At 40.3% G+C, this 21,568-nt stretch overlaps 1 protein-coding gene across 1 annotated transcript in view; it reads left to right on the top strand.

The window, feature by feature from the left end:
• Positions 1-2,704: 2,704 nt before the first annotated feature.
• zcchc7 (zinc finger, CCHC domain containing 7) overlaps positions 2,705-21,568 on the top strand; it is a 51,682-nt gene continuing 32,818 nt past the window's right edge. Inside the window, exons 1-3 of the mRNA XM_085459397.1 lie at positions 2,705-2,801; positions 7,447-7,996; positions 9,302-9,485. Coding sequence (XP_085315523.1) covers positions 7,493-7,996; positions 9,302-9,485 — 688 coding nt within the window. The 5' untranslated portion in view covers positions 2,705-2,801; positions 7,447-7,492. The remainder of the gene's footprint in view (positions 2,802-7,446; positions 7,997-9,301; positions 9,486-21,568) is intronic.

Below are 21,568 nucleotides of genomic sequence, written 5' to 3'. Positions count from 1 at the left end.
ATCCCTTCTGGAATGTGTGATTGGAAACGAGGGGACTTTAAATCCCTCTCCCGGACACTCCATCCATCTTCAACACGCCACTGGTCTGGGCACCACTGGCCTGGAGATGAATCGCTGAACCAGATGCCTCCATTCAGCCGATCTCTTCTACCTTCATTTAAAATAATAACAGTAAATACCACCAAATGCGTAGAACCCAAAATCAGGCAGTCACATCACAATTTCACTGGGGCAGTCAGGCATCTCGGACCTGCATCCAATTTAGAGAGATACAGGGAGGCAGAGGAAGCAGAGGGTCCCACGCCCACCCATCTGCACCTCCTAAAAACAAAACAGGTGCACAATATTAAGTATGCACCTGTGTGTACGCACAGGTGTGTGTATGTGTATGTCAGAGGTATACATAGACTAGAAAAGGTGATAGTGTTGTGACATGAGGTATAGACTAACCTTTGGAAGGAAACAATCCAACTCTGTGATGGCCTTTCCTGTGATGACACGCATGGAGAAACCTCAGGAATCAGATGGCATTCACCCTCTGATTCCCTATCATAACGCCATTCTCTCACCACTATTATGATGGCGACATTTATAGCAGGATATACAGAGCTCGTAATTATTCTCATGATATGGAGGAGAGGAAGAGGGAGATGGATGTTAATGTTACACAGCTTGCACAAGAGCCAGGATGGCGTAATTTTGCTGTATTCTACGTGTCATAAATATGACTGATGGCGATACCCAGTCTGTTGAATTACATTTACATATAGATTTACATTCCCATCAACATGTAATAAAGGCACGGGCCTGAAGGTTCATACTAGTCACTCACACATTCATGCTCACACCAAGTGAGCATACCTACATATTCAGAGGATTTACAGCTGGTATTTGGACCTTACTGTAGATGTATACATCAGAGAAATGATGCAGTAAAACAACATATAGGGCCCTGAGGGATGTTTTGTTTGCAGAAACAATATTTTTGGAAGTAGAGCAGCCTGGCTGACTTCAGTGTCAAGTTTGACAATTAAAAGTTTAGCAGAGGAGGTTCGCGTTCATGAATCACAAAGAAAATCCACCTTAAGTACGCAAGACTTGAATACTAACTGTTGATGATGGAGGTCTCTTACTTTGTTGACAGTTTTGGACATTTTGTCTTTGTCAGCAAAAAGCTGGAAGCAAATGAGAGGAAATGGGTAGATTCCCCATTTGGACTTAAACCAAATGAGTATCTCCATTCCCTTGGCTGCCAGCACACTAACAAACTATTTAAACCAGTGGTTTCATATGATGATGCTTAGCAGTTAAAGTAAGAGAGAAAATATTAATGAAGCCTACCTGCGCAAGCAAACAACCTACAAACAACAACAAAAATCTTTTTTTCTTCTAATTCTTAATTGACAGCCTTCTTAAATTATCTTGTGGTACCATGAGGGATTATGACCTTCAGATCTTTTGAGATCAACACATTTTCATTTCATCTTTTCTTCATTGAATCAATGTTGGAATTTTGATAAGAAAATGAATTTCTAGTTGAATTGTTGTAAAAGAAATCCAAATCAAAGAAGAATAATCTCCTTTTATATCAGAATAGGCATCACAAGCAGGGGTGCCACCGGGGGGGTGGGGGGTGGGGGGGGGCAGAGGGGGCATTGGCCACTGCACCCACACTCTCTCTCTCTCTCTCTCACACACACACAATATAAGGCAGGGGAGACTGTCCTATATTGGTAATAATGTAATAATGTTACAGAAACGCTTGAGCCAATCCCTGGACACATCACTGGTGGATCTCAGGGCCAACACAGAAACAGGCAACAGTTCACACTCTAACATGATGTAATATTTATTTGAGAATCATTAAAGCAGTGGACTTCCAGTCAATCAATCATTCAAGACAGATTATTTTGGAATTCAAAGTCTTCTTTGGTTTTCATATAAACCTTTTTTTTTGGTAATATCAACTTTAATAGCAGGCAATTAACCAGGCATATAATTTTTTTCCTTCTCTTTTCATTGCGATATTTTTGAGTAACTTATACAGCATAATAAAACAGGAAGTTTTGTTTTTGGTGTGCCACCCCAATATTTTAGTAGACCGCATATGGCCAACCCTTTGAAAACATTTTGGAGGCACCTCTAATCATAAAATGAAAACATAGATAAGGAAAAACAAAACTAAATGTACAAGCAGGACTTGAAAAAACAGTGCATATCTTTGTCTCTATATAATCAATTATAATTCACTATAGTAATTTAGTAAAAAACATTTTACGAAACATTGTTTTTAAAAATTTGCTGCTTTAAATTTTAAATGTTGTGTTTGTAAAATGCTGTATTTTATTATTTTGTCTCTGTCTCTTTTTTGTTTAGTAAATTGCGTTTTTTCGTCGTTCTTTCTAGCTCTAAAAACCCCATAATTACTACCTACAATACTGACACAACACAGGCTTGTCAGTTGTTAGTAATGAAAATAAAAAGACAAAAATACTTATTTTAGGCAAAGGGGAGAAAACGAGCGAAATACAGTCTCAAATAACTATTTATAGAATAAAGGCTCTTCTTCTTGGTATCCTGTAAAAATTACCTGTGTTGGGGAAATCATGACCTTTCAGTGTCCGAGATGCACTTTGTTTCAACACTCATAACAGTCTTCGCATTCGACGTGAAATGTTACGGTCGGCCAACTTATTTTCCTCGGACAAACCCGGAAGTTGTTTGTCTGTCTCCTGTGCTGGAGGCGCAGGAAAAGCAGCTCCAGCCTCCGGTAGCAGTACCTTTCCAGTTTGTTTCCAAAGGTGAGCTCATACACACTGACATTATATATTAAGCACACACAGTGGTGGCCTTGAGTAGGGCTGCCTCAGCTCCTTGTATTTATGTTCTTTCATGTGTGTTTGAGGCTGAAACGCTCCATTGTTTACATCCGAGCAGTTGCTCTGCTGCTTAGAAACACGTGGATGGAGTGGACTGAGACATGTCAACCAGGGACTGCCGATACGCTAAAATAACTTTTAAAAGCCCAAAAAAAGCTTAGCGAAAATTCCCGAGCTACCTGTGTTTTATGGCGTGTTACTGTTTAGTGAAGCCTCGGTACTCTGATAAACAGCTCGCATGTTCCCCAGTAAGCTAGCTCGTTAGCATTGAGCTAGCCGGGGTTACCATTAGGCTAACTACAATTGGAGAGTACACAGTTATAAAACTGAAGTTTCTGTTTGTCACTGCAATGTAACCAGGCTGCTGGATGTCCGAGATGTCTGCCTGTCACTCTAGTCTGTTTTTGGCAACCTAACTTAAGTCAAATGACCGCTTGGATGTTATAAACTCCACATTGCAACCATAGCATAATCACACATTCACTAAAATTAAAGAAAAATGTATGTATAATCAAAAGGCCTCATTACACAGTTTTGTGCAAAAGGTGACTTCTGATGTTTGTGTGTGTTTTAAACTTGTTTTTTTTCTTAAATTGTTAAATAAACTCTACTCAGCAGGGTTCTTGGAGGGGTTATATATATATAAAATAAATAAATGACCTGTTTTGAAAGTATTTTTATAACTGTGTAATTGCACCTCCAATACAATCAATCCACTCCTTTTTGGTCACTAAATATATCTTTTGTAGAATTGTGATGTTCTACAAAACTGTGATGTTTACTGGGATACATAAATGATATCTAAAAGCTGCTTTGTCAGAAACTCATTGCATCTTCTACATTGTTGCAGGGAAGTTCTGGCTTAAAATTACTTATTATCATTCATGAAAGATATGTTTCACATAAGTTTCACAAATTACAGGCCAATAAGTCATTTACAACAGGTTAAATATGGGCAATCATTTTTTGGTAGACACTAGAAATCACCTTTTGGGAGATGATCACTCTTTTGCATGGCACTGGTTAAAAAGTGAATATCTAGCAAAACACTGTCTAGTATTCAAACTGCTGACCTGTAATATGTCAGACATATCTTCCTTGAATGATATCAAGGTATTTTGCGCCAGAAGTGCCATATGCCAAAATGGACAGTATTGGTTATAATGTAGAACACAGACTATGTACAAAATGCAGAATCTTAAGGACATTTGTCTTTATTTTATCTATTACTCCCTTCAAAAATCATGCTGAAGACAGTTTATGTAAGAAAAAGATATCAGACATAAAACACACAGAAACATAAGAAATCACTTTTGTCATAACGCTTGTTCAATACCTGGCTGATACTGATTTTTAAAGATTGCAGTGGGTGGTATGGTGGTGCAGTGTTACCTGTTGCCTCACAGCAAGAAAGTCCTAGGTTTGAATCAAGTCTGGAGCTTTTCTGTGTAGAATTTGCATGCCTGCCTCGCAGCCTATGACAGCTTAGTTAGTTTCCAGCCTTCTTGCAACCCTGAAGAAAATAGGAGGATGGATGGATCTATTCCAATGTCAGTATATCAGCCAGTATGTTTTTGGATAGCATGTAGTACTGCAAAAGTGTTATATGTAATGTAGTCACCAGTCCTTAGCTGGGCAAACTACATGCAGACACCATTTAGTTATCTCAAGTTAATCCAAGCATCTTATAGGCCATTATCCTCCAACCAATACATTAATTGATTATATTAATAGATTATTATTGGTTCAATAGAGTTTGTCCATTCTTTTAGTATTGTAAGTATAAGATGGCCTCCTAATTATTAAGATGATGATGTGCTTTGTTTGAAGAATTGTGCTCTGAATGATATAAGAAAAGATCAGTTAAGTTGATTCAATGTTTTTTTGTTTTTTTCTTTTCTTGAAACATAAAATGTACTTTTCTTAACTGCTCATCCAGCTCAGGTGGATCCCAGCTGTCTTTGGCTGAGAGGCGGATATCCGTTTGTCATGTCTGTAGGGACAAATGACCATTCACGCTCACGTTCACCTCTCTGGACAATTTAGAATCACCAGTTAACCTAACATGCCTGAATTTTACTTAAAGCTTCTCAGATACATGCACATTCACAATTGAGCCATATGTAGGTGTTTTCTGTTCTAATGATTAGTTAAATCTCACAGCTATGAAGTAAATTTTCAGAGTCCCCAGTTCACTTTTTTTTTTTTTAACCAAAACTACAGATAAATTAAACCTTGTATTTCCTGTTTCGGTGTAAACCCATAGGGACTCACGTGTGAATATGCACAGCTGGCTAATAGAAACGTCAGTGCTTGATATTTGTTGATCTCTACTAAATTCATTGTGTCCTAATGCAGCATTTGTAAAACGCATTTCAGCTGCATTCATAGGTCTTATCATTCATAGGTCTGTCTGATCTATATTAAATCAGACATTTAGACTGTGAGCATGATTAGGATTGAAACTGAAGTAACTAAATAGAATTTAGACACCTTTGCATCTTGCCTGTTGTTTTTCTCTTCACTTTTTTTTCCTGGCATGTCAAAAAGTTTTCTGTGGAAAACCCCTCTCTGGTTTTGGTGAAGCTGAGTTGCTTCACCAAAACAGATGCAATGGAGCTAACAGAGTCCAGAGGTGTTGTTCAGGTAGCATTTTAATTGAGAAGATTAGGAGGAATCACCTGTGTTGTCAGACCATGACTGTACCCGGCCTTTAAGTATAGTACATTAAATTCCACTACTGTAAAACACAGTGAGTCATTTGTCGGCTCCCAGTCCCTGTGAGCTGCTGAAACTTTCAACACAACGGTCGCCCCTCACCAACCGGTAAGATTTTCTGTCCCTTTAATCCCTTGTGGCCGGCTTGTGACCGTGTAGCGTGGCTTTTATGCAGTGTGTGTGAGGCCTGGGAGCCAATCATCTCCAGCCATCATGGCACAGACACGCAGGACTGGACAGAGCAATGGGCCGGTGCCCCTTCTCTGTCCACTTTGTGTGTGTGTGTGTGTGACTGTGTGTGTTAGAAAAAGACAGACAAGCACTGGAAAAATTAACACCACAGTGCGTAACCAGCTAATTCAACAATTTTTTGGTGTCACGTTAAGTGTTATTTAAAGTCGTCACCTGGCAGGTAAAAAAACTTGGGTCTTGTTTGCTTGAGCCAATGAAGACAGCTCCGATGGAAAAAAAAAAAAAAGTCTACATGTTAAAAAAAAAAAAAAAAATCTGAGTTCTCTTGAGCTGTGTCCGCTCAGATTTCTTAACAAGGCCTCATGGTTTTCCGAGTAAGATGGAAGTTTCCTGTAATTGATGTTGGCCTGTGTTTCCTTCAGTTCGACAGCGCTGTGGATACCCGCCATATAACTTAAGAGAGGAAAATGACGACAGCACAATTCTGGTAATAAAGTAGAGCTACTAATTAGTCTTGTATATTAGACCTGACGTGGTTGATCAGTGTTAAATATTTGAATGGTGGGATAAAGATTTCATGTGCACAGAAAAAAAAAGAAGAAATTCTAAACATTACTAGAATTGGATTGGTATTGATGAAGATTTTGTAGCTGATATCAGGCAAAATGAAAACTAAATAAGTTTAATTTTTGTATTCAGTTTTGAATCTTTTGAAAAACACACTCAGTTAGGAGAAAGATTGGTTGCAGCAAAGGAGCACATCTTTTTCTAAAATTAACAAATGTACACTATTATGACACTAGTAAAAACACAATTTGCTATTTGTGCCTTATTTTCCCGAATAAACCGCTGAGCAGGTGAATCTGAATCCAAAGTGATGCTTTGCAAAGAGAATAAATAGAATAATCCTTTAATTGTCCCACAAGGGGAAATTTGGGTGTAACAGCAGCAAGAAAGACACATATGCAAACAAACAGTACATAAGACACAGAACAGAAACATACACAATTTTTACTTATTTACATCAAGGACAATGGTTACCAAAAACAGAGTACTGTACCATTATTAAATTAAATTAAATGAAGTTAAGAGGCAAACCCTGGTTATAGTGTGACTCGGTTGATAAAATAGTGCAAGTTACAGCGCTGATGTAAACCTCTGTTTGTTGGGAGCAGTTTTGATTGTACAGTCTGACAGCTGCAGGGAGGAAGGACCTGCGGAAACGCATAAAGAGCTGCTGGTTGGTGAGCTGTTATGATTGCCTACTTAAAGCTGGTTTATGTTGGTGATGGTAACCAGTGTTAGCAGTTTAGAAATGAATTGTTAAAAAAAGTGAAGTTTCCCACGCGTAAGAATTTCTTTTGATTTTATTTTTGACTTGCATAATAGAAAACTCTTTGATTTTTTTTTTATTGTGGGTAGATTAAGCCTTTTATTTCTTTGGGATTTTGGAAATGTGAAAAGAATTTGATTGACTCGTCTTTACAAACCAAATGATAATAACTAGTGGTCAATAACTGTAGGCTAAAGTAAACTGTCTGTTTGTTCTTCTTTTTCCAACTATAACACAGCAGTGTATTAATAATGTATAATTTGATGCTTGATAATGAGTTAGACAATGTGATGCTGTATTATGTTGATTTTGTGTGCTTTTCAGCCACTGAAGTCGCCATCTCCTCAGGTGTGTGCATGTGGTTGTGAGGATGTACAGTGTCTACCAGGACCGGGAGAGATTGGAGGATGATCTCTATCAAGAGGAAGAAGTGGACTCTGATGGGTCAGAGGCCAACAGCGAGGTGGAGTTCCACCTTTATAGCCAGCTCCACTACTCATCCAACCTTGGGGAACTAGAGGAGCAGGAGGGTGAAGAAGAGCAGAACCATGAAAGAGAGGACACCCGGCAAAATAGGGTTACAGATGGTGATAGAGGACTAGAGGAAAAAACAGGCATCAAGGCTCTGACACCTACTAATGGCAGCCTGCAGCAACACCTGAAGCAGAAGAAGAAGAAAGAGAAAAAGGACAAGCCGAAGAAGAAAAGTGACTCTAAAGGTCAGAGGTTGCCATCATCACTTTTCGAGGAGGTCATCGTGATCGACTCCGGCCCTGACGTCATCTCAATCTCTGACGATGACAGCGCTGAAGGTGATGAAGGGATCTGTGCTTTAAAGGGTCGAGGCATGCAGACTTCCACTCCAGCGCAGCAGGTAGAGCAAAAAGTGAACTGCTATCCATGTGTCACATTTACTTTGTTAGCCAGTATTACCCTGCTGATGAACTGTAGATAAAGTCATTTTAACATCAGTCAACACAGTGGCAGAGTAACTAGAAAGTTTGCAGAGTAGTTGTTGACACAGAAGTATTTATATTTAAGATACGTTTAAAAAAATTAATTAAAAAAAAAAAGGTAAATGCAAAAATAAAGACACATTTTATGAAACATATTATTTATGGTGTTTCCAGTTTATTAAAAAAAAAATCCGTCTGGCTTAGGGTAGTGTTAAACAATCTGCAAACTTGTCTCTGACATGCATAAACAAGAAAATGTGTTAAGAAGCACCTCTGAGCAGATTAAACATGCTAAGGAACAGATGCTTTACCTCTGAAACAATTCCTGTGGACACTGAAACAGCGCTGAAGCTCAGCACGTCAGTTTGCAGCTGCACCCTGTAGTCTTGGACTTAATTGCCCATCCAATTTGGTTACTCCTCCAGCCATCCAAGATCAGCTGCCTTTTGGTGCCTTGGGTATTAAGTCAAACCTTAACTTAACTTAAAATCTGAGTTTGTCAGTCATAATCAAAACTGACTGAATGTTGATGACAGTATGTGTGAGCGGTAAGTCTGCCAGATGTCCGTGTGAAGAGTAAAACCAATTTTTTTACTTCAGGTTTTGACACTAATGCAACTTTGACAAACTAGGCCAGCTGGGGCCTCATACTAGCAGCAGATAAATGTTTGCATATGGTCTTGCACAGAATGGGGTCAGGGGATTAAATCCACAGTTCCCAGCCACTTAAATATGAAGCTTATTACAAAAGGATGTCCAATGGCTCAAATGAGCTGTAAAAATAGATTACGCCCAGTATGTGGACATCTAACTTTGAAGACTTTTATGAACGTCTTCTTAGACATAGCAAAAGTCACCATAAAGTTAAAGCCCCTTTATTTTGTAATTTGTGAGACATTATCAGAAATCTGGCTTCCATCTTCATTTTTGATTTTTTTCTGTCCTTTGCAAGCTACTTCTCAGTGGTCACTGGCACCAGCCTTAATTACTGCTGTTTTCCATTTTGAGCTGTAGCATGGCTTGTGAATGACTAGGTGCTGCAGGTGTAATGCTAGCAGTGAAGTAATGATGTTTAACAAAGGACAAAGCAATTTCACAAACCATCACCTTTATCGCTGCTTTGTCATTTGATCAGTTCAGTAAAGCTGCAAGGTAAAAAAATAAATAAATAAAGGATTTGACATCTGATGCACACTAATTGCGTGTATAATTCATCCATGTAGGATGCTCAGAAAAGGAAAAGGACTCCAGGTGTGCCTGTGACTGTGGAGTCCAGAAGTTCACAATCGGAGTCCGATTCATCTGATTCGGATGGCCTGGAAAGCTGGATGATCCTGGGTCAAGGGAATCAGTTTGGCGACCACTCCATCTCACTCAACCTGGAAGGAGGGTCTCACAGCGAATTGGGTGTGTTGTGTGTCTGTCTTTTGTGACCTTATTTAATCGTGACTCCTGTTTGTACTGAGAAATAGTTAGACCTACAGTGCTGTGAAAAAGTGTTTGCCCCTTTCTAGATTTCTTATTTATTTGCATATTTGTCATGCTTACATATGGAAGCCCGTTTCCGCCACTAAATAAAAACAAAAAAGGTAGTATCCATAACTCAAAATTTCGAGTTACTTTTCTCAAAATTTCGAGTTAGCTCTGCCAATCAAAAATATATGTGAATGAGGTCGCTTTCTTGTTACCCGGAAGCATATGGCGCAGAGGAACGCGCACTCAAAAATGGATCCCAACAAATTGGCGCTTTCGCTAGTACGTTTGCTGATAGTAACACCATGTGATTCAGCTAATAACACAGGGATTTCATCATTTGTGAAGCCAGGCTGAAAACACTCAGCAATCTGTGCATTCACGACTGGATATAATACCGGTAGCTTAGCTGTAGCATTTGTAGCTGAGGGCTTCAGCTTCCAGGTAACAAGGAATTCACGTAGATTACTGATTGGCAGCGCTAACTCGAAATTTCAAGTTACTTTCTCGAAATTTTGAGAAAAAAACTCGAAATTTTGAGAAAATAACTCGGAATTTTGAGTTACGGATCCTTTTTTTTTTTTTTTTTTTTTTTTTTTTTTTTTAGTGGCGGAAACGGGCTTCCATACTTACATGTTTCAGCTCATCAAATAAATATTTTCACAGCATTGTATTTGGGCTGCACCTCTTGTGGCCCAGTTCATTCAGAACACTTAGTCTACCTGCACAGCCCATTGATAAGAAGCAGGCGTTAGGCTGCACTGAGAACAATCTGTGTGAATGCGTGTTTGTACATACATAAGCAGCATCTATGTCTGCATGTTTACGAACTTGTAAGCTTTTAGCATTCCTGGCACCGTCTGCATGGCTGCTCGCTTCTCTGATGCATCTTTAAATATGTTTGTGTGCATTATGTATTGATATATGTGTGTGAGTCTGCAAAAGTGTGAATATTTGTGTTTATAACATATTCTGGCTCTAATCAGCATGTATGCGTACATACACGTGGATACCAGCAGTCATAACGCTAATGCCAAAAACAAACAAACGGAGAAACGGTAACGCAGGAGGAGAGGGAGGGGAGGTTTGGGAGAGATGGGAGTAATCAAAAAATGAATAAAAATGTTCCCTGCAAATCTCTTCAGATCTACACATTATCTTAACCTGCAGCCTCAGCAACCTCTCCGGCTCCCTCCTCCTCCTCCTCCCTCCTACCTAACGCTCTCCCATCTCATTCTTTTATCCTATTTTCTCACTATTGTGCTCTCTCTCTCCCACTCTCCCTCTCACCGTTTCTTCCTCATTTGAATTTCCCTGGGCTGATGTTTCTGCAAGAGTGCTCACTGCCTCCTCTACACACAACTGGGCTAAAGGAGGGGGTCTGTAGCTGGTGGGAAGGCTTGAGGTTTGGCCTGGTTTTGGGAGGAAAGGAGGATTTTAGGTCTCTGTCTTTCTCTCCCTCTCTGTCTCTCTCGTCTGGTTTCTCTCTGTGATCTTTGGAGCTTGACCTCATGTCTGCACATGGGGGGTCATGGGTGTGGTGTGGATGGGGTCTTAAAGTGAGAGGAATCGGGGAGGGGGGGGTTTAAAAAAAAAGGAGAAATAAAGGCGAGGAAATTAAGGGATGAGCCTGAGTAGTCTTGAACTGTGCCTGAATTTAATACAACTCACTAATTCAAACTTGGTCCTGAGTATGTTGGGCGTTTACACTAAAAACGGGCCAAAATATAAAAATTTTTTTCTTAAATCTTAAGAAAAAATTCTGAAAAGCACAAAAACTAAAATTGAACTGATCCCAGATTACCGTTTTCTATTCATTCCAAAACCGATAGGGCTTATCGTGGGGTGCTGTATGAAAACTATTAAAACACATTAGTGAGCCACACTCCTGCCACTGTAAAACATTTCCAAGTGCACCAAATGTGCCATTCTGCAGATGCATTCCCTAAGAAATACATCGTTCACTTTTTTTTGTAATTCTTTGAAACAAAAAAAGCTTCTTTTAGAAATAAATGGTGTTTTAAAAAAATAGATGGTAACCATTAGAGCTAAAAGACAGAAGTTTGCTTTATGCAGTTTGTTTTATGATTAAGCAAAATTCACGAACTGTGTTTTTAAAGGTTGTCACCTGTTAATTAAATTAATAATCAAATAAGATGTCTGTTGATCTCAACTGAAAATTTGGTTTTATAGCTCTTTGAAGAATTATGAAAAAAATATTTAGTGTTATTAAATCTTTGAGAAAAAACTAACAAAAAGTCAAATGATTTAGTGTGTACTAAATGTAACCTGACTAGTAGTGGGTTTTTAAGGAATGCAAGAAGTCATGATAATCAATATATCTGCATAGATTTATACACGCATCTCTAAAGTGTTGCATACTCTGCTACATGTGCTGCACGTTTTCAGATGGGTTTAAATGGGACGGCACATATTTATGTGTGACGAGCCAGTATTGGACCGATAATGTCGCTTGCTGATACATCTTTGTGTGAAGTACGCGCTGCAGCTGACTTGAATGTATGTTTGGGACACAGTTTTGATTCCCTCTTGCCTCCACCTCTCTGATGGTGTAGGTTTAAAAACACAATCGTATGCTGAATCATTTTCTTCTTTTACAATTCATTTCACAAGCTTTTTTACTTGGAAAAGATATTCAGAGAAAAAGGCCAATTTTAGGTCGCTGAGATATGGTTGTTTGAATTTTTATGGCAACCTTAATCTTAATCGTTACATCCATAAACCAGGGCTTCAAATATAAAGATTGATTTCTGTTTTTTATATGCCATGTTGTGAGTTCTGTAGCTTTGGTTTCTGCATTTGTTTGTGTGTGTGTGTGTGTGTGTGCGCATGCGTGTGTGTGTGTGTGTGTGTGTGTGTGTGTGTGTAACCATTTTGCACAGCAGCGACTAATAGTATTTGTACGCCTAGACCCCATCTCAGCATCACCATCAAATCACATTCACTACACTTAGTCTCTCCCTCTCGCCTGCAGAAATTTAATCTGTTCATCCTCTTTCTCTCCCTCTTCCGCCTACATGTTGTCACTTGTTCACATACTTTTACAATCTAATCTTTTCTCACCCCTTGAGATAAGTTTTTTTTTTAAATAATTTTTTTAATCAAGAACGTGAACACACATGCACACACAGTCTGAGTGGCTATCTGTCACCTAGCTGTTAGTAGCGGGTCCTGCTGGGTGGATCTGTAAGGACAACGAATAGGTAAAACAAAAAAAAAAAAGAGAGAGAGAAAAGATAGTTGAGAGGAGGAGGGTGAGCGAGGGCCGTCTGCCTGTCCGGCAGCTATGCAGCAGCAACCAGACGGAACAAGAGAGCGAAAACAGGTCTTCCCAAAATCCAGCTCAGTGCCTTTCCCACCCGAAGAGGTGTGCGTCTACTTCCCCGTGAATGAATCTGCGGTGTAGGCGGGGTGTGCTGAAGCTAAACTTGAATTGTAAGTGGTTAAACTTCACTCTATGGTCACACTCCCCCCCCCTCCCCCACCCCCCCCACCCCCAGCTCTCTCCTCTTCGCTTTTTTTTTTGTCCCCTCGATCTTGGTCAGTGCACACCAAACTTTGTTTGAGGCTTAGAGTCAGCTCTGGCTTGCTATCAGGGTGGCCGATCACATCAGAGTGAGCCTGAGTGTGTGTGTGTCAATGTGTGTGTTTCACTGAAAGTCTTGGTGAATTAGAGAGAAGTGAGTGTTTGTATGTAATGGTTAACTCTGACTCAGAGAAAAGCGAGGTAAGTCTGTTCACTTCTCTCCTCTTCTTCCTTCATCATTTTCTGTGTGCCATCTTTTATAGTCCTGAGAGGCTGTTCCATACTCAGATTTGTTTGTGGAAAGTAGTTGCACAAATGTTTTCAGCTTTAGATATGTGTGAATGAGCCACACTACTTTAGGCCTAAAGCTTTCTTCTGCTGCTTCTTGCAGCATCTGTGTACTCTAAAGTTGCATGCCAGTGTACGCACAAAGTGAAATACGGATTTAGCTGTGTGTATTTTCTTTTTGCTCCGATTATGTGTGAGAGTGCACGTTTATGTACAGGGCATCGGGATTGTAAAATGAGATTACAATGGCACGTTGGGTAGTGCAGTAGGTGTGCGTGTGCATGTGTGTGCGCGCGCGCGTGTGGGTGGGCGGGCGGGCAGGCGCTGCAGAAGGGAGACATGGATAGGATCAGCTCTTATCTTGGCTGCCCAGTGCCACACGAGGTGTAACGCCACACCCACGCTACCACACAGTGTGTTTGAACAGGCACACACACACACACACACACACACACACACCATGAAATCACTGTGCCATAGTTTGACTTGTATTATCCTTTTTTCTTTTTCTTTTTTTCAGAGGATATGCAAATTAGATGAGACTACAGTGTAGGCCTAATATTAGCGCATGCAAAATAAATGGTGGAAATTCAGTTGAATGGCCGGTGCCTTCATATCTAAAAAAAAAAAAAGCTTTTGATTGAACAATCATTTTGATGCCAGCGGCCTTTGAAATGTAATGACATTTGGAATCGAGTAAATGAAACAGAAGGTTTTTGTAATGCAAAAAAGAAAAATCTCCTTATTGAGTATTCCATATTTTGTTAAAATTAATTGAGCATTTACTGCTCATCTTTTGCTTATTAAGATGTATTTATGTTGTGTAGACTCATTAAAGATTTTATTATTTAGCCCCTTGCAGCATTTTTGGACATGCTTTGCACTGTACACAGTGCAACTTGTTAGCTTGTGTTATTTATTATTGTGAAATATAGTGCAGGATAATCCTCATGCTGTTCCTGCAGACTCAGAGATAGAAACTTATCATTGTTGGATTTCGTGTTTGTGTTCTTCTGTTCAATTGTACTTTAAATATTAGAAAATCAGCACAGCTGAATTCTTCCTTCTTCTAACTTAGCTTCAGGACGTCTTTTGCCAAATGGTTTCATAAAGAAAATTGAGTAAAATAATTGCTTACATATGTGACAAAGAACAGGATAGAGGAAGTAGAAATTGTGAAGCACCACTCGAGTCTATATCTAAAAAATCGTGGTGGACGGACAGGTAGTAGAGCTCAGCATCAGACAGAGGTAGAGAGAGATGAGAGCGGTAGAAGCCAAAGTGGATGAGACAGGCCTTGAAAAGCATCGGCCACGGTGTCGGTCTGTCAGGAACGGTTTGTCTCCAGGCTAAGATCTCAGAGTGGCTCGAACACGGCCGGATTTCTGTCTGCACAAACTGATATCCAGCGCTGTCTGTCAGCCCCGTCTGTGTGTAGCTGATGGTTCTACTGTTGAACCTTCCCACATAAGTCGTGACCTGATGTGGCTCTGTACAAAGCTGCGAATCTGGTTCAAATGCCATTATTTTTAGGAAAAACGAAAGCAAATTTTTGTCTCACGAGCCGTTTTCAGATTTCCAGCACGTCAGCTGCACTTGAAACTGTTCATATGAAGCTTTAAGTCTGAGCCAAATATGAGTTGTCGCAATGTCATGATGGATTGATTTTGAAATTCATTTAAATGTTAGATTTATAGTTTATGTATGTGACATAATCACATTTATTTTCTTATTAAAATGTGTTTTGAAACTGTAGCGATAATAGGTTTTTTTATGTTTTATATTTTGCAACATTTTCTGCATCTACTGTTATTCAAATTGCAGAATTACGGTCAAAATACTGCCCCTGCTTTTAGTTATCACGGACACGTTTTAATTTCAGCTGTGCTGCTTCTACTGCAGAGTGTCTTTTTTTGTGTGCAGATATCTGGAGTTTATTTATACCGCTTTTATCTGCATCTGGACAGAACAAGCCATCCTGTCTGAAAGTAATCTTTGTCAAAATAATCTATGAAAATTTTGCTATTTTTTTTCCTGGAAACTTTGACTCAAAAACACCCACAGACATCTGCGGTTGCGGGTCCAGGTGCTCATTTGTATTAATGTGGCTGTTTGTTCTTCAGCGTGAGTGAGGGGCAGCATTTGAATATAATCTAGGAGAAAACATTTTGGCTACATTTACAGAAACCTTTGCACAGCCACCATCTGTCGGTCAGGGAGTGGCATTTTGATTCCCGAATTTGAGATGGTTTAAATTTGTTTTATTTTTTCACCCATTTTAGTTTGATTTGAGATATTTTTTTATGAAATGTGGTTGTTTTGTTTTTAATATGTCGTATTGTAGAAATGAGAGGACGTTTGAGAGCGAAAGTGAAGGTGCAATGCCAGGGTGTGTGTGTGTGTGTGTGTGTGTGTGTGTGTGTGTGTGTGTGTGTGTGTTGGAGTGTGAAGGTGTGCGCATCTAAAGAGAAAAGTGTGTGTCAGCCTCACCACGCCTGAGGTGAGCCCAATAACCGTGCCATGGCCCACTGGAACGAAGTTTCACCATCTTTAGTTCCGAATAGAGAGAGAATGTGACATTAAATGAAATGGTTTTCAACGCTTTGCTTTTTTTTTTTTTTAGCTGCCGCTGATGAACCGTGGTTTGGGATTTTTGTCTTTTTGAGCGTGAGATGTAACATTGCATGAGAGGGGCTTCTTTTAGCAATAGCACACAACCGGCTGCTTGCGGTAACTGTGGCCTGGAGGAAGGGGTAATAAACTGGAGACCAAGGGGGTCCCTACTGTAGTTTAATGCGTATGTATGTGTGTGTCTGTGTGGGTGGGGTGGTGGGTGGATTGAATAGGGAATCCCTGTCTTCTACTTGAACCTTTATTTAACCAGGATATCCCACTGAGAGCAAGGATCTTTTTTTCTTTTTTTTCTTCCTACGGAGACCTGCAGCAGACACAGTGCCCTGAAGCTACAGTGTAAGACATCTTGACAAATACACAACAGAAACACACACGCACACAGACACCCACTCAAGTCTGATTAAATAAAACTTCTAGGCCTCAACACCTTAATCCTGCATTGTTTGTCCTTGCAGTCCGCTTGGTCCCGTAACTGTAGCTTTTGGTCAAGTAGTTACACAAAATGTGGCCGTTTTCACAAACTGTCTCATCCTTTAAATGAAGGACTGGGAGGGAAGGGACACAGAGGAGACTAGCAGAGAGGAAAAAAATGTCAATTACAATTACCAATAATAATCATTATAATTAAGCAATCACTTAATAAGAAATCAAATTATTGTGGGGGGTGACAGTGGGACAGAGGGAGGTCCCGTGGGACTGTATTAATTTCTATTCTTTTATTTGACCCGAGAACTTTCCCTTTATTGTCTTTCCTTGGTTTTTGGGCTAGGAGGGGTTGTCGAGAGGGCTTTATTAACTGGTAGCCTAGGGTGATGATTTTTTTCTTTCTTTTTTTGGATGGTGGAATTGAGGGAACGGGGTTTGAGGGATATGTATTAATATTAATACGTTTTTGGGCTGAGGAACAGGAGGAAGAGGACTGAGCGATGGAAGGGTGAGGGGGGGCGTAAAGGCAGTCATGGATCCACACAATCACCCCGTCTCCTCTCGCTTCATTTTTAGCCCCCCCCCCCCCCTTTTTTTGGGGGGGGGGGTACTCACTTTCTGGTTCACCTCTACTACTTCTCAGAGCTCCGGCGCCAGCAAAGAGGGGAGCTGTCTGTTTTGAAATCATAAGTTCAGTTTAACAGTCAACAGGATAAGAGGGAGAACCCCAAACACACAAATACACCTCATTTAGGGTTTGTACACTTGCTTCGGTATGCAAAGGGTTGCCTAATAATAGCAAGGCAATGTTTTTCACAAGGTCCCAGAGGGGTGGGGGTGTGTGTGTGTGTGTGTGTGTGTGTGTGTGTGTGTGTGTGTGTGTGTGTGTGTGTGTGTGTGTGTGTGTGTGTGTGTGTGTGTGTGTGTGTGTGAGTGAGAGAGAGATTCTTGGCAGTGTACCACACAGACACACACAAGTGTGCCTGTTTAGCAGTTTCCTCTCCAGAGGCTCCTGGCAGTGTGTATGTGGCCATTCCAAGGCTTCTCCCCATGTCTCTTAATTAAGGCACTCGTCAGACAGAGACCAGCTGGGCCTGGTCTGGCCTAGCTGGCACTCACTAATTTCAGTCAGTCCAACCCTTCCCTCATCTTCTTTGCTTTTTTGTTTCTTTCCTACTCACCTTTTCTCTTCTGCAGATTTCTTTGGCCTTTGTTTCCCTCATTGATTGACTTGTACGTTCTTGGATTGCTGCATATTGATGGAAGTGCCCTCTGCATGTTTATAACACATGTAAGCTTAACTAGTTGACCTTTCCATCACACCTGCCTTCAATAAAGCACTAATTAGGAGTCCCATTAGTATCTGAGAGTCTGCTAGTTAATCGGCCCTTAAATACCAGGATATAGGTGTTAAGGAACACGTTAAATGCTTAAGCAGTCGTCATGAGGGGGGGAATACCATGAGAAAATAGAAAAAAAAAATCAGTGTTTATTCTGTGTGGGATAAAATAAATGTAAAGGGAAAAAGCTCTCTAAATCTAAGAAATTATCCAGTCATTTTCTTCCTTTTAAATTTTTTTTTTTTGTAGTTCGTGGCCGATGTTCTCAGACACACTGAAACATTGTGTATTTAACTGGCAGGATATGTCATGCCTCTTTGGTCACATCTCTTTTGAAAGACTAAAATGGACTTACATTCCTTATGCAAACAATGCAGAAAAATGGTCGCTGTCTCTAACTCAAATGTTGTGACCAACCAAGATTTCCATAACTTCATAAAGGCAACATAATATATCAACATGATCTACTACAGATGGCTACAGCAAGCGTATGCTAAGGACAAGCGTACATCCATATCACAATCTGCTTTTCTTCCCTTAACCCTTCAGCTCCACCCTCCTTCACTCCATCCATCTCATCTCTTTATTCCTCCACTCCCATTCCCAACCATGCTTCCGTACAACAAGACCAAGCCCTGGTTACGGGGCTTGTTGCTATGCCAGGTTGCAGGCTTTTCCTGAGTTAATCCAGTTTCTATCCAGGATGCATTTTAGTGTTTTCACGGCTAGCAGTGGACACTATGTCCCGCAGTCTACATTCAGACTTCCTGTAAAGAGGTTTAATGTGTCTAAATGTGTGATTTATCAAATTTCCTCAATATTGTATGATTAACTCTCCTTGCACACATGTGTAACCGGTTTGTGTCTGTGAAGTTTAAGCCTTCGCCTGTGCGTGTGCTCCTGTGCACACGCATGCCTGTGCATTTGCACACCTAGGCCGCCCCTTTATCCGGGGGATTATGGTTAAATGAAATGCTGAGATTCTGGCGGCGAGCGACCGATAAAGCCGAAGTCGGCGTTATGAGAGAAAATTAATTATTGGGGATAAAATCAAGAGCGAAGGAGATAGTTACCGACTCGTTGGGGAGTTTAGTCATTGATATTTCGGCACAGGCTTCCAGACAACATGCAGAGTTCATCACACCCTTAATGTGATACTAGTTTTGTGTGTCTAAGTGTGTGTGGATGCACCTTCGAGCTGGGCTTTACAAACTTTTAAAGGTTTTGGTTGAGGATCAAAAAGCCTTTGGGTTTTAACGCAGCCGACATACTGATGTAGCTTTTTTCCCCCCCATTTTTCCCTGCGGATCAGCTGGAATGTCCTCGGGGTTTCCAGCAGCTCAAGGACTTTTATCCTTTGAGTATTCACATTTCACAGCATTCAGTCATTCTTGTCTCCATTAATGTAGGTTTTTCTCAGAGCAAGATTTAAACAATCTTAAATTAAGTTAAAATTTAAGTGGAGCTGATGCAAAAGTCACATTACTCTCTGCTTTAGTTGTTTCAGCCAACTGGTACAAGTAATCCTGCCAAAATTACACTTTAATCAAAGCCAGGCTTCTGAATTTCTCTGATTACTCAATTAAAAGATAATAACTGTCAAGAACAGCAAATAAAAAAAAAAAAATAGTATGAAATCTAGATTGTAGAAGAACTTTGATTGTTAAGTTTCCCATCATGTTGCAGATTTAGAGGCACTTTAAAATAACTGATACCACTACTTTTTGTCTAGCTGGATGATAAAAGAAATCTTTCTCTAGCATTCACAGATTTTGGCTTTCATGAAGAATTTGTATTATTGTTTGTAATCAGAGGAAAGACATTAAACCTAATAAAAAGGAAAGAGAAATATCTAAAATACAGTGAAAAACTACACTTTCAATTCACATTTATAATACTGTGTTTTTATATTTTACAGATATGTTTTTTTTTTATTTATTGGCAGCTCACCTTTATATCACCCTCTTCTCTTAAACAATCTGTGTTACCAGCCACTGTTTTCGGATCATGTAGACTTTCAAAGAGTTGGATTATTTTTATTTACTTTTTTAAGTCTTTGGTTCCAAGTGTTAAAAATCAGCTATGGACAAATACCCACCCTAAAGGACTTGATCTTTACAGATTAGTGTGTGTGTGTGTGTGTGTGTGTGTGTGTGTGTGTGTGTGTGTGTGTGTGTGTGTGTGTGTGTGTGTGTGTGTGTGTGTGTGTGTGCTGTGTGCGTGCAGGTGAGCATTTTTTTTTTTTTGTCCTCAGAGTGGAGACTGATCAATAGTAATTGGGTTGAGTGTATCAGGCCTGTTTCTGTCCTTTGTACTGTGGGCCTTTTGTAGATGGACACAGTGCCAGAAGAGAAAGGGGACAAGCGAGGGAAACGAAATAAAGGAGAAGAAAAAAGTGGGGGTAGACGGAAAGAAAATGGACAATGTTTGCAAGTCGACGAGCATGACCAACTCCATCAACTAAAACTGTGGAATTTGTTCAGTATCACATACTAATATATATAAAAAAAAAAAAAATCCAGAAAAACCCTTTCCTACCATTCTGTGTCTTCTGTCTTTCTATTCATTCACACTAGAGGCATAGAGAGTGTATGTAAGTGTGTGTGTGTGTGTAGGTTTCTAGAGCGGTGGGGATCTTTTAAAGAGGTGTGACAAAACACAGATGACTCGTTAAGTTGCATTAACGGGGGTCTCACTCCTTCCTCTCTTTCTCCCCATGGTTTACAAAATCAAGCACACTTCCAGAGTATCTCTCCATCCTCATCCCTCACTCCTCTGTCTCTTTTATGACTTCCATAAAAGCAAGTGTGTTGAGTGAGCGTTGAAACTCCAGCGGTATTAGCAGGGAGGCATTAGGCATAAACTCTAAGGTATATTAAAGCAACGGCCCTGTTGTTCATATAAACACGCCAATTCAATTTAGCCTGCCCCATGGGGAATGGGATTTTCAGCTGCTTCTGAAAGAGGAAGAGGAGGAGGGGCAGGGGTTCTTGGAAGGAGGTAGCACGACTGGTGGATGAGGTAAGACGAGAAGAGGAGGTGGGATGAAGGGATCTTGGAGAGGTGCAGAAGGAAGAAGAGGGAATCGGGAGGGGGAGTGTGGTGACAAAAAAAAGAAATAAAGGTTTGGCACATGTGGAGATTAACATATTAGACTGGTGTGATAGCTAGTTGCTGGAATTCATTATTATTGCTGCATTAACTACTATGACGTAAGCGCGCGTGTGTGTGTGTGTGTGTGTGTGTGTGTGTGTGTGTGTGTGTGTGTGTGTGTGTGTCACTGACACATATACACACTTAGACTGGCAGGCATGGGGGCTGCCAGCATCTGTGGTGTCTGCACGCTTGGACAGAGCGTTATGTGGGAAACCCTACAGTTATATTATTCAATCCAAATTCAAATGGGCTTGTCAAGGAAGCTCCTGCTTTTTATTACCTGTCAGAAAAACCAAGGGATGGATGGAAAAGAGGGGAGCGAATTAAACGACAGTAAATAAGACCCCCCTATCTCTCTGCACTCGCCCCCCTGCCAGTCTGCCATTCCTCCATTCGCTGTATTTTGGAGAGACACACAGACACACTTGGAGATTTTGACAGCATGTTGTTGTTCAGCTCTATCTGTAGTTTACCTTAACCAGTCTAGTCTGTCAATCAGATGCTGGAAAATGTAATTATTTTGTTCATCACCGAGTCTGAAGCCAATATGGAATCAGCTTAGCCAGTCAATCGGGCTGATGGTAAAGGAAAGGGGCTCAGACATTTATTGAAACTCATCTGATGCC

This window comes from Copadichromis virginalis, linkage group LG6 (assembly GCF_057382275.1).
Source record: "Copadichromis virginalis isolate Kocher_CV1m ecotype Utaka linkage group LG6, C_Virginalis_male_GT1.1, whole genome shotgun sequence".
Lineage (NCBI taxonomy): Eukaryota > Metazoa > Chordata > Actinopteri > Cichliformes > Cichlidae > Copadichromis > Copadichromis virginalis.
This window is presented reverse-complemented; position numbering and strand designations above follow the sequence as displayed.